Source organism: Pseudorasbora parva, chromosome 7 (genome assembly GCF_024679245.1).
Source record: "Pseudorasbora parva isolate DD20220531a chromosome 7, ASM2467924v1, whole genome shotgun sequence".
NCBI lineage: Eukaryota > Metazoa > Chordata > Actinopteri > Cypriniformes > Gobionidae > Pseudorasbora > Pseudorasbora parva.
Window position 1 is genome coordinate 31,067,937 of NC_090178.1, and position 19,847 is coordinate 31,087,783.

The window sequence follows — 19,847 nt, forward strand, 5'->3', positions numbered from 1 at the left end:
ATTAAAGTCACTAGCTGTGTGTAGCTTCTTTGCATTTTAATTGTAAAATCAGGTTACACTTTATTTTAAGGTGTCCGTGTTACACTGCAATTATACATTTAAGTACTGAGTAATAATAATAAACTGCATATACTTACTATAGGGTTAGTTGCATGTAATTATACATAATTTACTGTTCTTACTATAGTAAGTACATGTAACAAGGAGACTGTAAAATAAAGTGTTACCCAAAATCATTTTATATTTTATGCGTGTGTGTATACATGTTTATACACCGATCAGCCATAACACGTGCCATGATGAAGAGATAATGAGTATTATTCACTTCACCTGTCAATGTAAGTGAGTGGGATATATTAGGCAGCAAGTGTGCATTTTGTCCTCAAAGTTGATGTGTTAGAAGCAGAAAAAAGGGGCAAGGATTTGAGCGAGTTTGACAAGGGCCAAATTGTGGTCTTGTGTTATCTCCAAAACTGCAGCTCTTGTGGGGTGTTCCCGGTCTGCAGTGGTCAGTAGCTATCAAAAGTGGTCCAAGGAAGGAACAGTGGTGCACCGGCGACAGGGTCATAGGCGGCCAAGGCTCATTGATGCACGTGGGAAGCAAAGGCTGGCCTGTGTGGTTGATCAAACATACTAGCTACTGTAGCTCAGAGATTGCTCAAAAAGTTAATGCTGGTTCTTATAGAAAGGTGTCCGAATACACAGTGCATCGCATTTTGTTGCATATGGGGCTGTGTAGCCACAGACCAGTCAGGGTGCCCATTTTGACCCCTTTCCACCACCAAAAGTGCCAACAATGGGAACGTGAGCATCAGAGCTGGACCATGGAGCAATGGAAGAAGGTGGCTTGTTCTGATAAATCACATTTTTTTACATCACATGGATGGCCGGGTGCGTGTTCGTCTCTTACCTGGGGAACACATGGCACCAGGATGCACTATGGGAAGAAGGCAAGCCAGCGGAGGCAGTGTGACGCTTTGGGAAACCTTGGGCCCTGCCATCCATGTGGATGTTACTTTGACATGTACCACATATCTAAGCATTGTCATCACAGGAATATGTTACATTTTGTAACACTTATTAAAATATATTAACACTTATTAAAATATAGTATTAAAATATATTAAAATAAAAGAGTTAATATAAAGGGTATTAATATTTCACAATATTATTATTATATATTTTCACAATATATAGTTTTACTGTATTATTAATGCAGCCTTAAAAAAAACTTAGCAACCCTAGACCTTTAAACCATAGTGTAATTGAGAGGCACAATTGCATAAGCCATCAAGTCTTAAGAAGTTTGTTACTTACACCAAAATAATATTTGTGCATCTTCTAAAGGATTATAAATCATTCATAATGATGGTTTCAGGGACAAATTGAATCAATTTCATTACCAGTTTAGTTTTTGATTTTTGCGATAATATTAATTGATATTCTAGCCAAGAGGGTGGATTGGTTTATTGTATTTTTGCATTTGGGCATGTGTTCAGTGAATGTAATGTTTCCCCAGTGTCTCATTATAAGCCATTTTCTCCAAATCAAAAAATCATTATTTTATGCGTCTCAGTGATAAAGAAACTCAGAATGTACAGATTGGCCACAATATGTTTTCACATTATTTAGCATGTATTAAATAATTTAAAAAAAAATCATTACAAATTATATTATCAGCTTAATTATTTGAGTAAAAAGTGTTAGTTCAAATAAGTATGAATTTTAGAATGTCTTACCATTTATTTCGTACTCATTTTGCCTTAATGCCAGCAGCATTCAAAACTCCACAAGTTCGATGCTTGTGTTATCCAGCATGATTTAAGGATGATCCAAAGAACATCTGTTCATCTGTACAAAGAGGTTCACATGATCAGTATCACTAATGCACTTATTTGTTTAAATATTAGTGACCTGATAATCTGTGTTTGGTATAATGCATTACTAAGTGATTTATGATGCCTAATTATTCTGTAATTGAATTAGTTACTTTTGATTTAATTGCTTTAAATACTGTGTAGATATAGAACACTAAATAAAAGTTTATTTAACATCAAAATGTAATGTCTAATGTTAAACTGTATGTTTTTAATGTAAGTGTCTCCCTTTGAATACTAAGTAATTAGAAATGAGTATGCAATACTTTTTAGGGAGAGTAATTAGTAATTGAGTAGCTCATAATTAGTAATTTTTTTAAGGACTTACCCAACACTACTTATAAAATGTCATATGATAAAACAAGCATATTTGATCTGTAAGGAATGTAGATTGGTTCCTTGCTCAACAAGTGAGGCGCAACATTAGGTATCGCTCAACGTTGTTACATTTGGCGTTCAGAATGTTCGTTTAAGGCCTCTAAATTGCTCACAAGCCAAACAGAGAGATTCTGTCGATCTGTAGATCAAATGAGAATATCGATTGATGTCTGTGAGAGCAAATGGTGAAATTTAGATTCCTGCAGAGCAAATTAAAGTGAGATGAACAGTGAATGCATATCAGTCATTACGGCCTTATCAGAGTAATGGTGTCATTTTGAGAGTAATAGTGTGTTTCAGTGGGATCAGCAGAGAGGTCAGGCATATTAAGGGCCATTTAATGTCCTGCTCTCCCTTTCTCTTCTTGGTCACTGTATATTGTCTCTTTCTTTTGGCTCATTATTATTAGCTATATATTATAGTGGGGTTGGTGTAGTGGTAAGCAGGGAAGCTGCTACAGTACGCATGAACCATCACCACTGTACCCTTCTGCAAGGCAGTTCAAGTGGATTGCTCTTGTAATATGTTTGTGGCACATGTCGAAGTTGTGGAAACACTTGACTTGGTTCTGGTCATGTTGTGATGCTAAAAAGTGGCTTGGAGTATTTTGCAAGATGTACAACATAACTTAAAGTATTTGGACACTTTTTGGACATATATGAAATTCATTGCATAAGTAAGCAGATATCAAGTGTGATCTGCAAACTAAATGATGTTAGACCTCATAATAATAATAATAATAATAATAATAATTATTATTATAAATGTATTATTATTTGTATTAACACTATTGGTCAAACGTTTGGAATAATTAAGATTCTAAATCTTTTTTTGTTGTTGTTTTGTTTAAAGAAGTCTCTGACACTCCCCGGTGCTGTATTTATTTGATCCACAATACAATAAAACTTAAAAAAAAATAAGATTACATATTAAATATCAAATATTATTATTTGGCTATATTTTAATATACAATATAATTCAATAGAAATAAATAGAAATCAATTGAAAATATAATTTATTTGAAATATATATATAGATTGAACCATTTAAATGTTTTTGTCATATTTGATATATTTAATACATGTGCTGTATAAAAGTTTTTTTTTTTTTAAATCTTACTCCAAACTCTTGAATGGTAGTGTATGTTAATAATAATAAATGTTTCTCAAATATATATTTCAATATAGAATATGTTTGTTATATAAATTATTATTTTATTATTACAATATGTAATATGCTTAGTAGTTCATCACATTTATTATGCGCAGTACTGCATATCTATTGTTTTATCATTAGAAGCCTAACAAACTTGTTATTGTGAAATGTTTCACTTAAATAGTCTTCTGATTGGATCTGTCTGGATAATATGTACAATTATAAAATATTCTAGAAGGACTGGATAATATTGTATGAATTGTTCTTCTATAAATAAGTATTGCCCTAGGTCAGTGTTTCTGACCTGGTGGGTCACGACTCACGACGGGTCTGACCCAAAGTGGGTCTGAGTGTGCAGTCCAAGAAACGACATCATCAACAACAAAAAAATTGATTCTAAGTTTTTCTGAAGTTACTTTTTTAAAACAGTCCAAAAGGGTTGTACCTATAGTGTAACGTGCAATAATCAATACAGCATCTTCCATTCCCACTCAGTTGCTTCTCCAGATAGGAATCCTTTTATTTTTAATATTTAATTTGTTTTTTTGTTTTATGTGCTGCTGCTAGTGTGTGTAATAAGCAGAGTGTACGCACATTGTGCACCCACCTATAGGCACCTGTTAGGAACATGCCCTTTAAATAACACAAAAAGTACTGTTATTGACTTTAGACCAGGTTTTTGTTGGTCAATGGTTTTCACTTGGCTCAAAATAGCAACGCGCCAACAATGCTCCTGAACACACCTCGTTTTCAGACCATGGGAGAACAGATGGCCGCGAGTGTATTTGATATTTAAACAATGTGCCGCTAGACATGATAATGATTACTGCGTCAGGCTGAAACTAGCAAAAAACACTTGCATCGTGCCCGACGTTGCGCATTGCGCCGGGTGTATGATAGGGCCCTATGTCGGTGTCATTATTCTAATGTTATTTTCTTAACTTGTTACATAATAAAAAGTCTTTCACCTCAGACAAACTTTCCTGCCCTGTCAGACGATATACTGTGCTGTGTAGCAGAATTAATGATGACCATACAGTATCGTTGTTGCGTTGTCAATTAGTAAGTCATGAATTAAAACTAAAGTACCAATAAGTCACATAACTGGTACGTTGTGTGTTGGTTAGGAAGGATTAGCATGCAGGTATAATGTTCATTCTATTCATCAGGATAAGTGTCCATCAATGTGTTAGTAATACTTCATGGTAGTATTGTGTATTCACAATGGTTATTGTTATTTCCATAACACCTAAATGCCACTTTTATTTTCATTTTTGTGTTATTTTGTATGTAAAAAAAAAAAAGAACTGTGGTGGCTCATACAACTTTAGTGTATTTCCAAAAACTAGTTTGGAACTGCTATTTAATAGCCTTACCTTATAAGCCTACTGTTTATTCATCAGTATTAGTCATATTCTTACAAATTACTTATTAAGTAAAGTGTGACGGTTTTTGTTTATATAAAGTGGGTCACAGGCCTAACCAGTTGAGAACCATTGTCCTAGGTGAAATAATTGAAGATTAATTATAAGTTTCAGGTTTCCAGGTTGCACTGAGGTGAGTGATAAAAGGTTCATCTTTTCCAGAATGAAATTGAATCTCTTTAAAAAAAGATTACGCAGCATACGTTTAAACGTGGCCCTTACTTTACACAGAGCAAATGTTCTGTCGTTCTGCATGGCAGATAAGGATTGCCGGCATCTCCGCGCATTGGGATTAAAAACATTAACTCTTGCTCAAGGTCACCACGCACCAAGGGCTCGTTCCTTCAAAAATACTTTCACAGCGAGATGATGTATGAACAGCGTCACTGAACGCTTCTGGGCAAACACAACTCTAATTAAAGTGGTGCAATAGCAAAGTGTGATAATGCGGGAGAAAGGAGGTCAGGAGGAAAGAAAGAGAACAGGAGAAAACAAACAAGAGCACATGTAAACTGCCTGTTGGGTTTGATTCATCTCTGCTGTGTGCTGAATTTTTCATGACGCTACATTCAGTCAAAACGATTACAGGCTTAATACAGCTGCAGTGTTTGGCATTGTAATAAGATCAGGTTTTAAAGGGATAATTCACCTAAAAATGAAAATTCTGTCATCATTTACTCACCCTCAAATTGTTCCAAACCTGTATACATTTCTTTTGTTCTGTTGAACAAAAAAACAAAATTATTTTGAAGAATGTGGAAAACTGAATAGTTCTGGGGCACCATTGACTTTTTTCCCCCCAACTATGGAGTTCAATGGTTCCCCAAAGCGGGGCCTGGTTACAAACTGTCTTCAGAATATCTTCCTTTGCATTCAGCAGACCAAAGAAATGTATATTGGTTTGTAACAACTTGAGGGGGAGTATATATATCTTCCTATAATGTTCGTCATTTTTTTTTCTTTTTTTCTTTCTTTTTTTTTTGAATTTTATACTTGAAATAGTATGAAACTTAGTATAAGTTTTGGCACTTGCTATGTGAAATAAAAAATCATAGACATGATTTTTTTAAAAGGTTAAATGGTCCTGGAAAAAAAGTCACCCTTGTATTGTTCACAATCAAAAAATGGCCGCATTGGAAATGAATGCGAGATTAATTTCATCTGGCAGTTGGACGAATGATTTTTCCCAAACCAAAACTAGTGATTTTAGACTTGTTTTTTTTCGTCAACGATATTGCATGTTTATATAACGTTAGTCACAATGTAGGCTACCCAGTGACTGTGAAGTACTCTGAAATACAAGCATGCAAAAACATCATACTTAAGTTCTCAAAAATGTAAATATATTTTTACAAAATGAATAGCCTTGTCAAAAGACTGTCGTTTTAACTAATGGTGGAAAAGGTGACGTTTGCTAGAAGGATCGAGTGAACGATCTGTAAGCAACGTATCTAAGGTTGTATTTTGTAATACAAAATAATATTAACCTTTGTCATTAGATACACTATTTACTTTTGTATGGTACTTGGAGTTTCCTATTGTTACTGTACTGTTACTGTAGATCTTGGGTTATGAAACATTCAATTTAATCAGAAATTGTTTAAATAAGTCAATAAATGGACAAAATCGCTACTTACTGCTTGCAGGAATACAGTTGTAATTGCCACTTTCTTCCGTTTAAAGGGATAGTTCACTTTGAAATTCAATTATGATATGTTTTAGCTTACCTCATGGGCATCCGAGATGTAGGAGTATTTGTTTCCCCAGTAGTTTCAATTTTGATCATTTTAGGTCAAACCGTTCTTGTCTATGCCTCACATAATGCAGGTCTATGGTCACCACCTCAAAGAGCATACACAGAGAAGTCCAAATTAAACAATCCCCCATCGTAAGTACACACTGATGGCCTAAGACACGAAACGAGCGGAACAATCTTGAATTTCGGTCCTGATGATTCGGCTCTATCAGTTCTGCCTGACAATGAACATGTTTGGACAGGTGCAAATGTTTGGGCCGTGCATATAAATGATCCTCAACGCTTGCGTCACGGTTGGCCTTATGTTGAGAAGCACTTCACAAGATTTACATATGAAGTAGGAGGCAATGGTGTTTGAGACTCACAGTATATGACAGAACTCGTATTATTTCACTATGGCAAGGTTCATTAAATTTTTCATTCCAGGGCACCTTTAATATTCAGGTCTTTCTCAAACCTTATGACTTTCTTTTTTTTTATTCTTTTTTTTTTTTACTGTGGAACGCAAAGAAGAAGAAAAAAAAGATTGGCAGAATGTTTAAGCTGTTCCAATACAGTGAAAGTGAATGGGGACTACAGATGTCAACAAGTTTTTTAAGTGAATTCAATTTTTCTGTTTCTAACACAGAAGGCTTGCAATATAGCATTTCGGGCATACAAAATAAGTATGATGTTTTTATAGCAGTTTTTGTCCTTTTTGGAGGAATATTCTTCAAAATGTCTCCATTGTGTTTCACAGAAACATTTATGTTAAATGTTGACAGAATCTTCTCTTTTTTTTGTGAACTATTCCTTCAAAATCTTAAAAACATTCTCCATTATAATATGTTAGTTTTGATACTCCATTATTTTTTCATTTTTCCCATTTTTTTTCTCCCTAAAATGTCTAATGTTTAATACATGTTCTTGTTTATTTTCAGAGAGTCTACTGGATGACTTCCTCCTGACATATCCTGTGCTCATGTCCACCAGTGACCTGTGTCAAGCACTGCTTGGACAATATCCTTCTCATGACATGCACACATGCTCTTATACACTGTACGTCATTGATGATGTTGTTTTTGCTATTGCTGCCTGCCTACATTTTTAAAAGTCAAGTGTATTTATTACAATACATTATCATACCTGCAAACTAGTCGCTTTTTGTGCAATATTTACTGTTTTGAATCAAAATATGTCATTTATGTGAATCGTGTAGATCGGAGGAGTTTTTTTAAACACAAACGAAGATATTTTGAATAATGTCAGTAGCCAAATAGTTGATGGGCCCCGACTTCAAAAGTAAAGGAAATTTACAATTTAACTGAATCTTCTGAATATATTTTACAATGTCATTAATTCCTATGATTTGAAATGTTGAATTTTTAGCATCATTACTAGTCTTCAATGTCACATGATGCTTCAGAAATAATTCTGATATGATGATTTGCTGATATTCTTTATGAATAGAATGTTCAAAAGAACAGCATTTCTAGCAACTCATAACGTAATAACTGCACATAATGAAAAAAAAAAAACTGCACATAAAGTAATAGGAATTAAATAAAATGTCCATAATGTAATTTTCTCAAAACATAATAAAATATTGAGCTAATAATAAAATAACAATTTGGAGATTATGAGAAATGTATTGCATTATAAACTCACCATATTGTCATAATTGTAATAGCTTTTAAAACAAAAAATAGTATTTCTTTACAATACATTTTTAAAAAAACAGTCAAAATCAGTCTTAAAGTACCTGCAAAATGGAACAGAATTATATATTTATCCAATTATTATAATTATTTTTACTATACTTTGGAATGCAATATATTACTAGTTAATTCATTATTATATTATTTTAATAGTATTATATAGTTCACACATTAAACATTTATTATCAATAATATAATTTTAGTTTTGAAAAAGAATTTACAAATTTTGTCTACAAAAGTAATTTAAATGATTTAAGCATTAGACCATATCAAAATGTTTTTTTAAGATCATTCAGTAAAGTGTGTCAAATCTTTTGACGAGTAGTGTATATTGTAGATATACATTAATGTATTGGAATTCTAAATAATATAGTCTATATCCTATCTGTTCTGGATTCTCAGTTCACTAATGAAGGATGATCTGAGACACCCATGAAGCAATGAGCAACTCGTAGAGCTGTGCTATGACCGAGCAGCACTGTGTTACACGTTCTTTTACATGATCTTAACAACACGCTCTATCTGGCGTTAAACCACTTAACAAATCCTACGCTGTTTAGCCAAGGGCACACAATTAATTCTCTCTTACCGAGCCTCTGTTAATTTAATACAGAGAATTCCGGCCTCAGGCATTTCCTCCTTCCTCTGAACTACGGTTTTGAGCAGTCTAGCGTACTGGAATAGTTTTGATGCCTTAACTGCTCCTGGTTCACCTATTGTTCAAAGAAAGGACGGCTGAAAGAGGAGGGGAGAGACACTCTGCTTAGGAAACGAAAAGTGCTGCACCTGCTGTCCCAGTGGAGCTCGCTGTGTACAGACATGCCGCAGGACGACGAGCATGCCAAACTATTCCTCAAGGTACGGATAAAGAGAGGGAGGGAATTATTTTTGGAAATACAAAAATGCCACCACCCCTACAGCTTTTTTTTGATTTCTTAATGAGGATGAGATTGTGAGATTGTTGCTGGCTTCAGAGGATTTTTAAATGCCTTCAGTACTTTTAATTATCATATACTGTATATGAACATGTATTACAGTAAAATTGGTACACTTGTTTTTTTTTTGGTTACAATTTATTTTAAGGGGTCCTTGTTACAATTTAATTATACACTCACCTAAAGGATTATTAGGAGCACCACACCACACTGTTTGACCCCCTTTCGCCTTCAGAACTGCCTTAATTCTACGTGGCATTGATTTAACAAGGTGCTGAAAGCATTCTTTAAAAAATGTTGGCCCATATTGATTGGATAGCATCTTGCAGTTGATGGAGATTTGTGGGATGCACATCCAGGGCACGAAGCTCCCGTTCCACCACATCACAAAGATGCTCTATTGGGTTGAGATCTGGTGACTGTGGGGGCCATTTTAGTACAGTCAACTCATTGTCATGTTCAAGAATCCAATTTGAAATGATTCGTGCTTTGTGACATGGTGCATTTTCCTGCTGGAAGGAGCCATCAGAGGATGGGTATATGGTGTTCATAAAGAGATGGACATGGTCAGAAACAATGCTCAGGTAGGCCATGGCATTTAAACAATGCCCAATTGGCAATAAGGGGCCTAAACTGTGCCAAGAAAACATCCCCCACACCATTACACCACCACCACAAGCCTGCACAGTGGTAACAAGGCATGATGGATCCATGTTCTCATTCTGTTTACGCCAAATTCTGACTCTACCATCTGAATGTCTTAACAGAAATTGAGACTCATCAGACCAGGCAACGTTTTTCCAGTCTTCAACTATCGAATTTTGGTGAGCTCGTGCAAATTGTAGACTCTTTTTGCTATTTGTAGTGGAGATGAGTGGTACTCGGTGGGGTCTTCTACTGTTGTAGCCCATCCGCCCCAAGGTTGTGCGTGTTGTGGCTCCACAAATGCTTTGCTGCATACCTCGGTTGTAACGAGTGGTTATTTCAGTCAAAGTTGCTTTTCTATCAGCTTGAATCAGTCGGCCCATTCTCCTCTGACCTCTAACATCAACAAGGCATTTTCGCCCACAGGACTACCACATACTGGATGTTTTCCCCTTTTCACATAATTCTTTGTAAACCCTAGAAATGGTTGTGCGTGAAAATCCCAGTAACTGAGCAGACTGTGAAATACTCAGAAATACTTTTGAGCGTGGCATGGTTGTAGGTGCCAGACGGGACGCTGTCTGGCAACAACTACCATGCCACGCTCAAAATTGCTTAAATCCCCTTTCTTTCCCATTCTGACATTCAGTTTGGAGTTCAGGAGATTGTCTTGACCAGGACCACACCCCTAAATGCATTGAAGCAACTGCCATGTGATTGGTTGATTAGATAATGATTGGTTAATGAGAAATTTTGTTTCCTAATAATCCTTTAGGTGAGTGTACATTTAGGTACTAAGTGATATTAGGGACCCGTTTACACAACACCATTTTTAACTAAAAAAGTAAAACTCTTTATGTGTTCGGCCATTCATGTACACGGCAACAGCGTTTTGGGGGGTTTCAAAGTATACATTTTTGAAAATTATACCATTATTTTCTTAGTGTATAAAAATGTGAATTTGTGAAACCGGTGACCGCATACGTATTACATTTTCATTCTATGGGTGCGTAGTGTTTTATTATAAAGTGACAACGCCAACTACTGGTCTGGCAGCAGAATACAGCGTTTTTTTATCGTTCTTGCGGAGGTATGTGAACGGGGATCGTTTTGTCAACATGTTGCCTGTTTTTAGTACATAATTGTCGTGTAAATGTACCCTAAATGAGCAACATTACTATAGGGTTGCATGTAATTATGTAGTAATTACTACAGGAAGTACATATGACATTTGTAGCAACGACAGTTTTTTTAACCCTCATACAGTCCTCATTTCCCTGTTTGGACCCCAGACATTTACAGAGCAATTGTATAAAAAATATTTTAATACGAATGATATGTTTTTAATACGACTGATTATCTTTTTTTTTACTTATCAACCCTACATTTATGCCATGTTTTGTGGAATATGTGGTACTTTTGCCTATTTACCACAAAATTATTTAACTACACCATTAGCTTGCATATGAAATATTAAATCTTTCTGAAAAAAGTACTTTAATGGTGATTAAGAGTTGTTTTAAACATTATAAAATACATTACAATCAATCTTTTTGAAGTGTCTGGTTTTGAAATAATGCCACATAAATTTACTACTAAAAGCCACTAAAACATTTTTGAATAAGAAATTATTTTAAAAAATAATTGCGTGTGCGCATGTGAAAGTGTTTGTGTGTGCGTACAGCGTACATGTGTATTTGTGTGTGTTAGGTCTCACCTCTTTTTATCTGCATGTGTGGCTGATTTTGTTCGCCAAATTCTATACAAATACTTTCTGTTGCAATCACATCTGTGTGTGTGTGTGTGTGTGGAAGCAAGCATGTTTATTCCACATTGCATTTGTGCTCTAATACCAGGCCTTCAGTTCTGTGTGAAATTTCATATTTATGGCGGATTGGATTATATTGAAAAATGTAAAATAAAAAAAACGTTTAATTATTCACCTTTCCCATTAATTTTCGATGTTACCCCGAGGACCCTGAGTGTGACTTTTTTTTCTTTACATACCTTCAGAACAACCGAATCAAGGCCATTTTTTTTTGTATGTTTAGACTGATAATGTGACAAAAGTTACAAAGTTCCATGTTTTCAGGGGTCCCCAAAGTAAAATAAGTTAAATAAAATCAGATCCATTTATTCAGATAAGTAGAATCTGATATATCGGTTGTAATGGTAATAAACTATGCCACAATCACAGCCTGAAATTTCAATCTTGCGTTCATGTTTGCAGACTCTGTACAGATACGTTCTGGATGATCTCTATGAGTTTCCATCCCTGGAGAAGGATCTCAAAGAACTTCAGAAACTTCTAAGGATGCAAAGGAGACAGTGAGTCACTTCATCATCATAACCACATCTGATTTTTACACACTGAATTGTATTAGTCTTAAATTATACATTTCTTGTTTACAACTGATTGCTGGGAAGCTCTTGGTTATGGTAGATATTTTAAGATGCAATTATATTCACACAATAATGTCCTTTATTCTTACTCCTAAAAATGCAAAGTGAGAGATGGAAAAAGACAAAGTGATGCCCTATAAACTCTCGCCTTTTGAATTAATCATGCTGTTAATGAGAATTTTTTTTATCCATGCAACCATTTTGGGATTAGCTCAACAAGGCATGGTTTTCCTTGACATTCTCTCGTTCCCTTCTGGGAGACACGATGAGTAGCAGAGATAATAAAAGAGTAAAATGATGTTACAATGGTGTTGACAGTTAAGATCCTCATCAGTGGGTCCCCAGATGACACGTTCTGCTGTGGGTGATAACTGAGCTTTAATTAGTTTAAAAGGATATAAAAGACTGCGATTTTAAATGACTTCTTTTGAATTAGGTACTGTCAAGAAATTGTCTGTTACAAGCCTCAATACTCTGGAGGTCTAAAACAAATCATGCCAATTCAAACTGAGAGGCACATGTCCCTTTTTTGAGTTTTTTGATTCAATGCAGCTTCCAAACGTACAAAAATTATATTAGGTTACACTTGTGTCTTTAACTACTATTTACTGAAATTAAAAGAAATAAGTACAATGTACTTATTGTGTTAATGCAGGGTTCCTTAAACTCGGTCCTAGAGGGCCACTGTCCTGCGACGTTTACCTCCAACCATGATCAAACACACCTGAACAAGCTTATCAAGGTATTTAGGATCACTAGGAAGGTGTGTTTCATCAGAATTGGAGATAAAATCTGCAGGACAATCTCCAGGACCGAGTTTGAGGAACCCTGTGTAATCTGTTTTTGACTTTTTTTTTTAGGGACCGGTTTGGTAGTCTGGGTAAGTTTAAGGGTGGGTTAAGGGTAGGGTCAACAGTGCAATTATATATTTAATTACAGAAATTAAAAACAGTAAAAATGTCCTAAATATAAGTAAAATGTGAAATCATGTATGAACACAGAGTGTGTAATATCAAATGTTTCATTTAAATGTTTGTACAAAGGAGTTGAAGACACATATTATATTAATTATATTAATTCATTATATTAAATTGTATTATTATATTAATTTAGTGCTGTCAAATCAATTAATCACATCTAACATAAAAGATTGTAAATGTGTGTTTACTGTATTTATGTACACAGACACACACACACTCACGCACACGCACAAATATATTTACATATATTTTATGATATATTTAAATATATTTTAGTTTTGTTAGATGTGATGAATCATTTTGACAGACCTAATTTATTACTATAGTATTTTAATTTAATTATAATAATAATAATGATACATTAAATAAAACATTTATTTTAATGTATAATTATAATAAAATGAGTATACTATTTTTAATATATATATTATATATATATATATATATACAGTACTATGTAAAAGTCTTAGGTACATTAGTATTTTCACCCCCACAAATGTTTTTCAACATTTTTTTTTTTTACATTTTCAAACATTTTGTCGCAGTTCTTGTGGATTTTGTTTCAGTTTTTTCAGCTTCATGTAATCACAGACGGACTCAATGATGGTGAGATTTGATCTCCGCGTGGATCAAACTGTTGTTGTCAGACTCCTTCTGCATACAAAATCTCACTGGAATGGATTATTACAATTAATGGCCAATTTATTTGTTTGAAAATGTAAACTGATATTACCTACTGACACGCTATTGCAAAATATATAAATAACTGCCTTAAAAACATTTTTGGGGAGTTAAAATACTAACGTGCCTAAGACTTTTGCACAGTACTGTAGTTAGTTAGTTAGTTAGTTAGTTAGTTAGTTAGTTAGTTAGTTAGTTAGTTAGTTAGAGGAATTGCTATATTAGTTACTATATGAGGAACTATAAATTATTTTCTTTTTTTTGGGGTCATGTCTCGTCTCGTTTTTTGAAGTCTGGACTGTAGATTTATGACGGCCATGTTAATAACTTACAGTAAGGTCAGGGTCAGGTTTTTGGGGTGCATGAGCCTACAACTTTATTAACACAGGTTTAGGCTTTGTAAAATTCCTGTTATACATATGCAGACAGATCAGGTCTGAGCAGAATGAATGAATTCCACCAGGCCAAACAGCTTCGCACATCCAATATTTCTGTTTAGTAAGCAGCAGTCCTGCCATTGACCTCTCGGCTATACATCACACGCCTACTGGTGCTTCATGAAAGGCCAATGATTAATTACAGAGGCATCAGATGGGGAATATGGAGACTATAAAGCTCTCTCCGATTGCCGTTTTTATCAGGCTGTTTAATCAGAATGAGCTGTGCATGGATGAGGACGTTGTGCGCTTTCATTTAGATGAGGCAATCAGTAAATCACGTCATGTCACACTTTAATGTTAGAGCTGATGATTCAGGCCTGATCTGAATGAGAAAAGGCTTTTTACGAGTGCTCCTCGCAGCGGGTGGGAGATGCCATCTTGCAGTATTGATATAATGGCACATTTATATTTCAAGTGATCCCCTTGGCTCATTCTTCTTTATTTCTTTCTGTCTCTGGTCTTCTTCCCCTTTCATCTCTCAGCACGGTAGACGAATCCTCTCCGCAGAAGAAGGTAAGAGTTAAAACCGTCCGTTATATTACCTGCACAGAATCTCAATGAAACCACCTCAGTGCACTTTGATTGAACTTTTTGTGGTTTGAAGAGAATATATCATGGTAAACTTGTTCAGAAACCATCATGATATTGATGACTGAATCATGACAATGTTTAGATATGTCCACCCACATTTATGTGTCGATCAGAAATCAGCGATTTCTGCTAAATCAATTATAAAAACCTGAGCACACAAGATAACTGCATTCACATTAGACTTTGAAATCACTAGGTTTATCTCAGATCTTGATGCAAAATTAAACAGACTTACGCTAAAGACATGCGCTTGTGGAATAAGCTGACAGGATGCCAATAAAGGCAATGACATGAATTCAGGGTAGTGAGCAAAAATCTAAGTGCCACGTTTCCTTAAAAGGGGTCAAGAACTGCATTGTTTTATTGTTTTATAATGTTTTTGTGGTGTGCACTTATTAGGTTAGTATGGATTTTACATCAAAAATGGTCATGATTTTGAATTAAAAGTCATTTTTCTTACCCTGATTTTAGCCCTCTGTTCTGAACGCTCCGTTTAAAGGGGTGGTTGCATGCGATTTCACTTTTTTTAGTGAAAAAAAAGGTTAGTTTGTGTGTAATGTTGCTGCTTGAGCATAAACAGTATCTGCAAAGGTACAGCACTGAAAGTTCAATGCAAATGGAGATATTGTCTTTTAAAGTTATGGCAGTTAATTGCCTACAAAAACGGCTGGTTCAGACTACAACAAGCATCTTCCTGCGTTGGTGACATCATAAACCTTTACTAGTCTCTGGGGTGTGGCGTTTCTGGACAACCTGTGCTTGGCACTTCAGCCAATAGAAATACATGAAACTATATTTGGCCATCTAACCAATCTAAGACCATTGCGTTTTTCGGAGGGATGGGCTTCATAGAAACAGGAAGCAAGCGAACCATTCAAAGGACAGTGGAGACAGCGGTGTGGAATAAAGGTAAAATATAAGACAAATGCGGCGTTTTAAAATAAAAGATGTTATACTGCGCCCCATAAACACAACCAAGCCTAGAGAAAAAACACAGAACCACCTCTTTAAGGTGTGTGTGTTTGTGTGTGTATTTCTCATAAACTGTAATATTCTCAATGCCACATGTTTACTGTCTTGCAGAATAAAGCGCTCTTCCACCAGCTGAGTCTGAAGGAGAACTGGCACCCTGTGAGAGGAGCTCAGAGGGAGAGGAAGGAAGGTAAGCTCATCAAATATTCCCTCATATTTCTCTCCTACACTCTTCAGAGGTCTTGCTGACTACGGTGCTGCTCGAGACCGATGGCAGGTTGTTTATGTATAACAGCGTGTGGGAGTCTTGTTTTATGCCATTTTTATGTGATTTTGTGGCTGATTGATGCAGCGCTGGGTGTTTGTGTGTCTTCAGTGCTGTGTCGCGTGTACGTGACCATAGCTTCATACGTGAGCGTGAGGACGCACAGCAACGTGTCCGTGCTGGAACTGCTGAGGACTGTGTCCGAGAGGCTCGACTGTGCTGAGGACGACATGGTTTTGATGGCCGTCACGTATCCTGGAGGTTTGAACCAGTTCACACGTCTTTCTGTTTTCATTTTGATTGGCATTGCTGCAGCTTTTGAGACACAGGGGGGCTATTATGCTTTTAAACTAATCATTAGTGTAACAAAGGGTAAAAGCAGGCATTACACTTCTGATCCTGTGTCTGGTGATTGAAACAGTATATTTATGGTTATTTAAAATGTTTAGACCATGTAATTTGTGTATCAAGAAATGGTTTGGGGGTTGGTGTAAGGCAGCTCGTGGGGCAGAACGCAGTAGGGTAGGGGTGTCCAAACCTGCTTCTTGAGGCCCATTGTTGCTCCAACTCTAATTACATCAAGCTCTTCAGACTCACTTGAAACAGAGATGTGTCCCAATTCACATACTATCCATCCTAAATGGTATTCGAAATGAAAATTAGTTTCCCAAATCATAGTATGTTGAAATGAGTATTCCAAAGACACCCGGACGGTCTACTTTTTGGTTAATACTACTTGCAAACTCTAATGGCTAATATTGCTCACAACCCATTGCACATTGGACGAGGATTCGATTAGAACTACAAACACAAATAAAAGTACAAGCATGGCGGATGTGCGAGTTTGACGGTAAAAAGAGGTTTAGATAAGGGTGATTAATAATCCGTATATAAACTGACAAAAAGAGATTTATTCAATGTTATCCACATTGTTTCATCTGCAACAGCATTGTGAACTTTGATACGTTTGATCATTAAAGGGTTAGTTCACCCAAAAATTAAAATGATTTCATTAATTACTCACCCTCATGTCATTGGACACCCGTAACACATTCGTTCATCTTCGGAACACAAATTAAGATTATTTTGTTGAAAGCTGATGGCTGAGAAAGGCTTCAGAAAGGCCTCCATTGGCATTCAGTACATTTCCACTCACAAGACCTATAAAGCCACTAAATACATCGATACAAAGTTCATCTCACTACAGTGGCTGTACAGTAATTTTACAATGCGACTGAAATAGTTATTGTGCGCACAAAAATCGAAATAACGACTTTATCCACCCAGGTATTGACGTGAACTTGACGCATGCGCGAGAATATGACGCAGCTCCACTGTTCGAATACATGACCTGGAAGAGGAGGAGCGCCACTATCGCGCGAGTTCGTCAGAGAGCTACACGGAACACAATAACTTGGCTGATAAAGTCATTATTTAGATTTTTCATGCGCACAAAAACTATTCTCGACGCTTCGTAAAATGATTGTACAGCCACTGTAGTGAAATGGACTTTGTAACGACATCTTTAGTGCCTTTTATACAACGTGCTACTACATTTCTCTCTGAAATACAAGAAATTAAGCCTTAAATGCATAAATGTTTCACCAATCATTACATATGCGGGTCTTTAGAGACCCGGATCTATATATAACACAGATGGAATTCTATCTGTCGCAATAATATAAAACTCTCCTGATATTAGAGTAACAATTACAGAAGATTGAAGGGTTCAGATTGAGCAGTTGTTTGATACCATCATCAGAGCACATTTCCCCGTACATTCAGCACCTGGCTCATATTCACCATCTCAAACATATTCTCAAATCTATCATTTTCATCATCTCTATAATCAGTATTTTAAATGATGACCGGATCACCAGACTCCACCATCAAGTGACAGTGACACTAATATTATTTGATTACGTTCAGTAGTAAATCACTGAGCCATCTTTTGCTGATGATGCTTCCTATTCTTTCGTTTTCTGTCTAAGTGAACCACTTCAAAATTTTGTATCATACATTGCCACCTTGTGAAACAAAGGTGAATTTTACTTATTCCATCATCAAAGATTATATTATTGCTTTGCAGAAAAAAATATATGTACACTGATACACCCTTGGAGTCATTAGCACCCAATACAATTTTTTTTACAAAAAATAAGGAATACTAAGAAGGTTGAAGTCTAACTTTAAAAAATGAATAAGGAGGAGGGTAGGGAATGACGTCCCTGGTCAATAAAGACCTGTGGTATGCATTTAAGGGGTTAAATTAAATGTAGCGGATGATTGACAGGGCAGTTTAAACAGTGACAGGATGCACGTATTAATGTGACAAAGCTGTCCGGTAAAGATGACAGTCTTTACGGTCTTTACATTACAGCCTTGACATCACTGAATATGTGCGACTGTTTGCCGATACCCTAAAAATTAACATTTACATTTATGCATTTAGCAGACGCTTTTATCCAAAGCGACTTACAACTGAGGACTACAGGAAGCGATCTGTCATGAAGAGGCGAAGAAACGCTAAAAGTTCCTTAAATACAAAGATTTGGATATTATTCAGAGTAGCAAAAAACTAGAATAGGGAGGGAAAAGAGAAAAATAGAGGAGAAAAAATAATTAAAAGATTAAGTGCTTATGGAAGAGTTTTTAGCTGTCTTTTGAATGAACCGAGTGATTCTGTCGTGCGTATGGAGGAACCAGGAACAGTGAATTAAAAAGTTCTGGAGAGGGATTTCATCCATAAGCAAGAATCAGACCTTTGAATTTGATCCGGGCAGCGAGTGGTAGCCAATGTAGAGAGATGAAGAGAGGTGTGACATGAGCCATTTTGGGCTCATTGAAGACAAGACGTGCTGCGGCGTTCTGGATCATTTGCAGCTGTTTGATTGCACATACATAATGGAAGTCCAGCCAGAAGCGCATTGCAGTAGTTAAGTCTAGAAATGAATGAGAAATGCCGTAAACTGAATTCTACATGTCACGCAATAGTCTGTGAGTTCTATTATAAAACAGTATTTTTTTCGGTGTTAACCCTAAAAATAGATCAAAACAAATGTTTAAGATTAGATAATTGGCTATTTATTCATTAAATTATAAGCCGTTTTCCCACAAAAGCAGTTTATTTAGCATTGTGAAGTCTCTCCTCCATTAACCTCCATTAAAAAAGGCCCCTTCTTTCCTCTGCATACTGCAGTGTTAGCAGACATTGCGCTTTTTTCGGCTAAGGTTGCAGGCTTTGGTTTAGCTCCAACCCTAATTAAACACCTCTGAACCAGCTGACCAAGGTCTTCAGACTCCCTAGAAACTTCCAGGCAGGTGTGCTGGAGCTGGATGGAGCTAAACTCTGCAGGACTTTGGCCCTTCAGGAGCAGGGTTGGACACACATGCAATAAGGTCATTAGTCATATGGTGAAAATTTGTCACCATATGCAAATACTTTTGATATAGCAACATATTTTTGGAGTAATTATATATATATATATATATATATATATATATATATATATATATATATATATATATATATGTATGTGTGTGTATATATATATATATATATATATACACACACACACACATACAGTGGAGATCAAAATTAGAAAACAATTTAGAAATATTAGATTTTTTTCAGAGATATCCTAAGTT

At 35.7% G+C, this 19,847-nt stretch overlaps 1 protein-coding gene across 2 annotated transcripts in view; it reads left to right on the top strand.

Annotated features, from left to right (window-relative positions):
- Window positions 1–19,847, top strand: part of rapgef5b (Rap guanine nucleotide exchange factor (GEF) 5b) — a 92,957-nt gene that overhangs the window by 63,457 nt on the left and 9,653 nt on the right. For both annotated transcript variants that reach the window (XM_067449056.1, XM_067449057.1), the window contains 6 exons: window positions 7,511–7,589; window positions 9,001–9,145; window positions 12,098–12,195; window positions 14,854–14,884; window positions 16,046–16,124; window positions 16,311–16,460. In XM_067449056.1, the coding sequence (XP_067305157.1) occupies window positions 7,511–7,589; window positions 9,001–9,145; window positions 12,098–12,195; window positions 14,854–14,884; window positions 16,046–16,124; window positions 16,311–16,460 (582 nt within the window). The remainder of the gene's footprint in view (window positions 1–7,510; window positions 7,590–9,000; window positions 9,146–12,097; window positions 12,196–14,853; window positions 14,885–16,045; window positions 16,125–16,310; window positions 16,461–19,847) is intronic.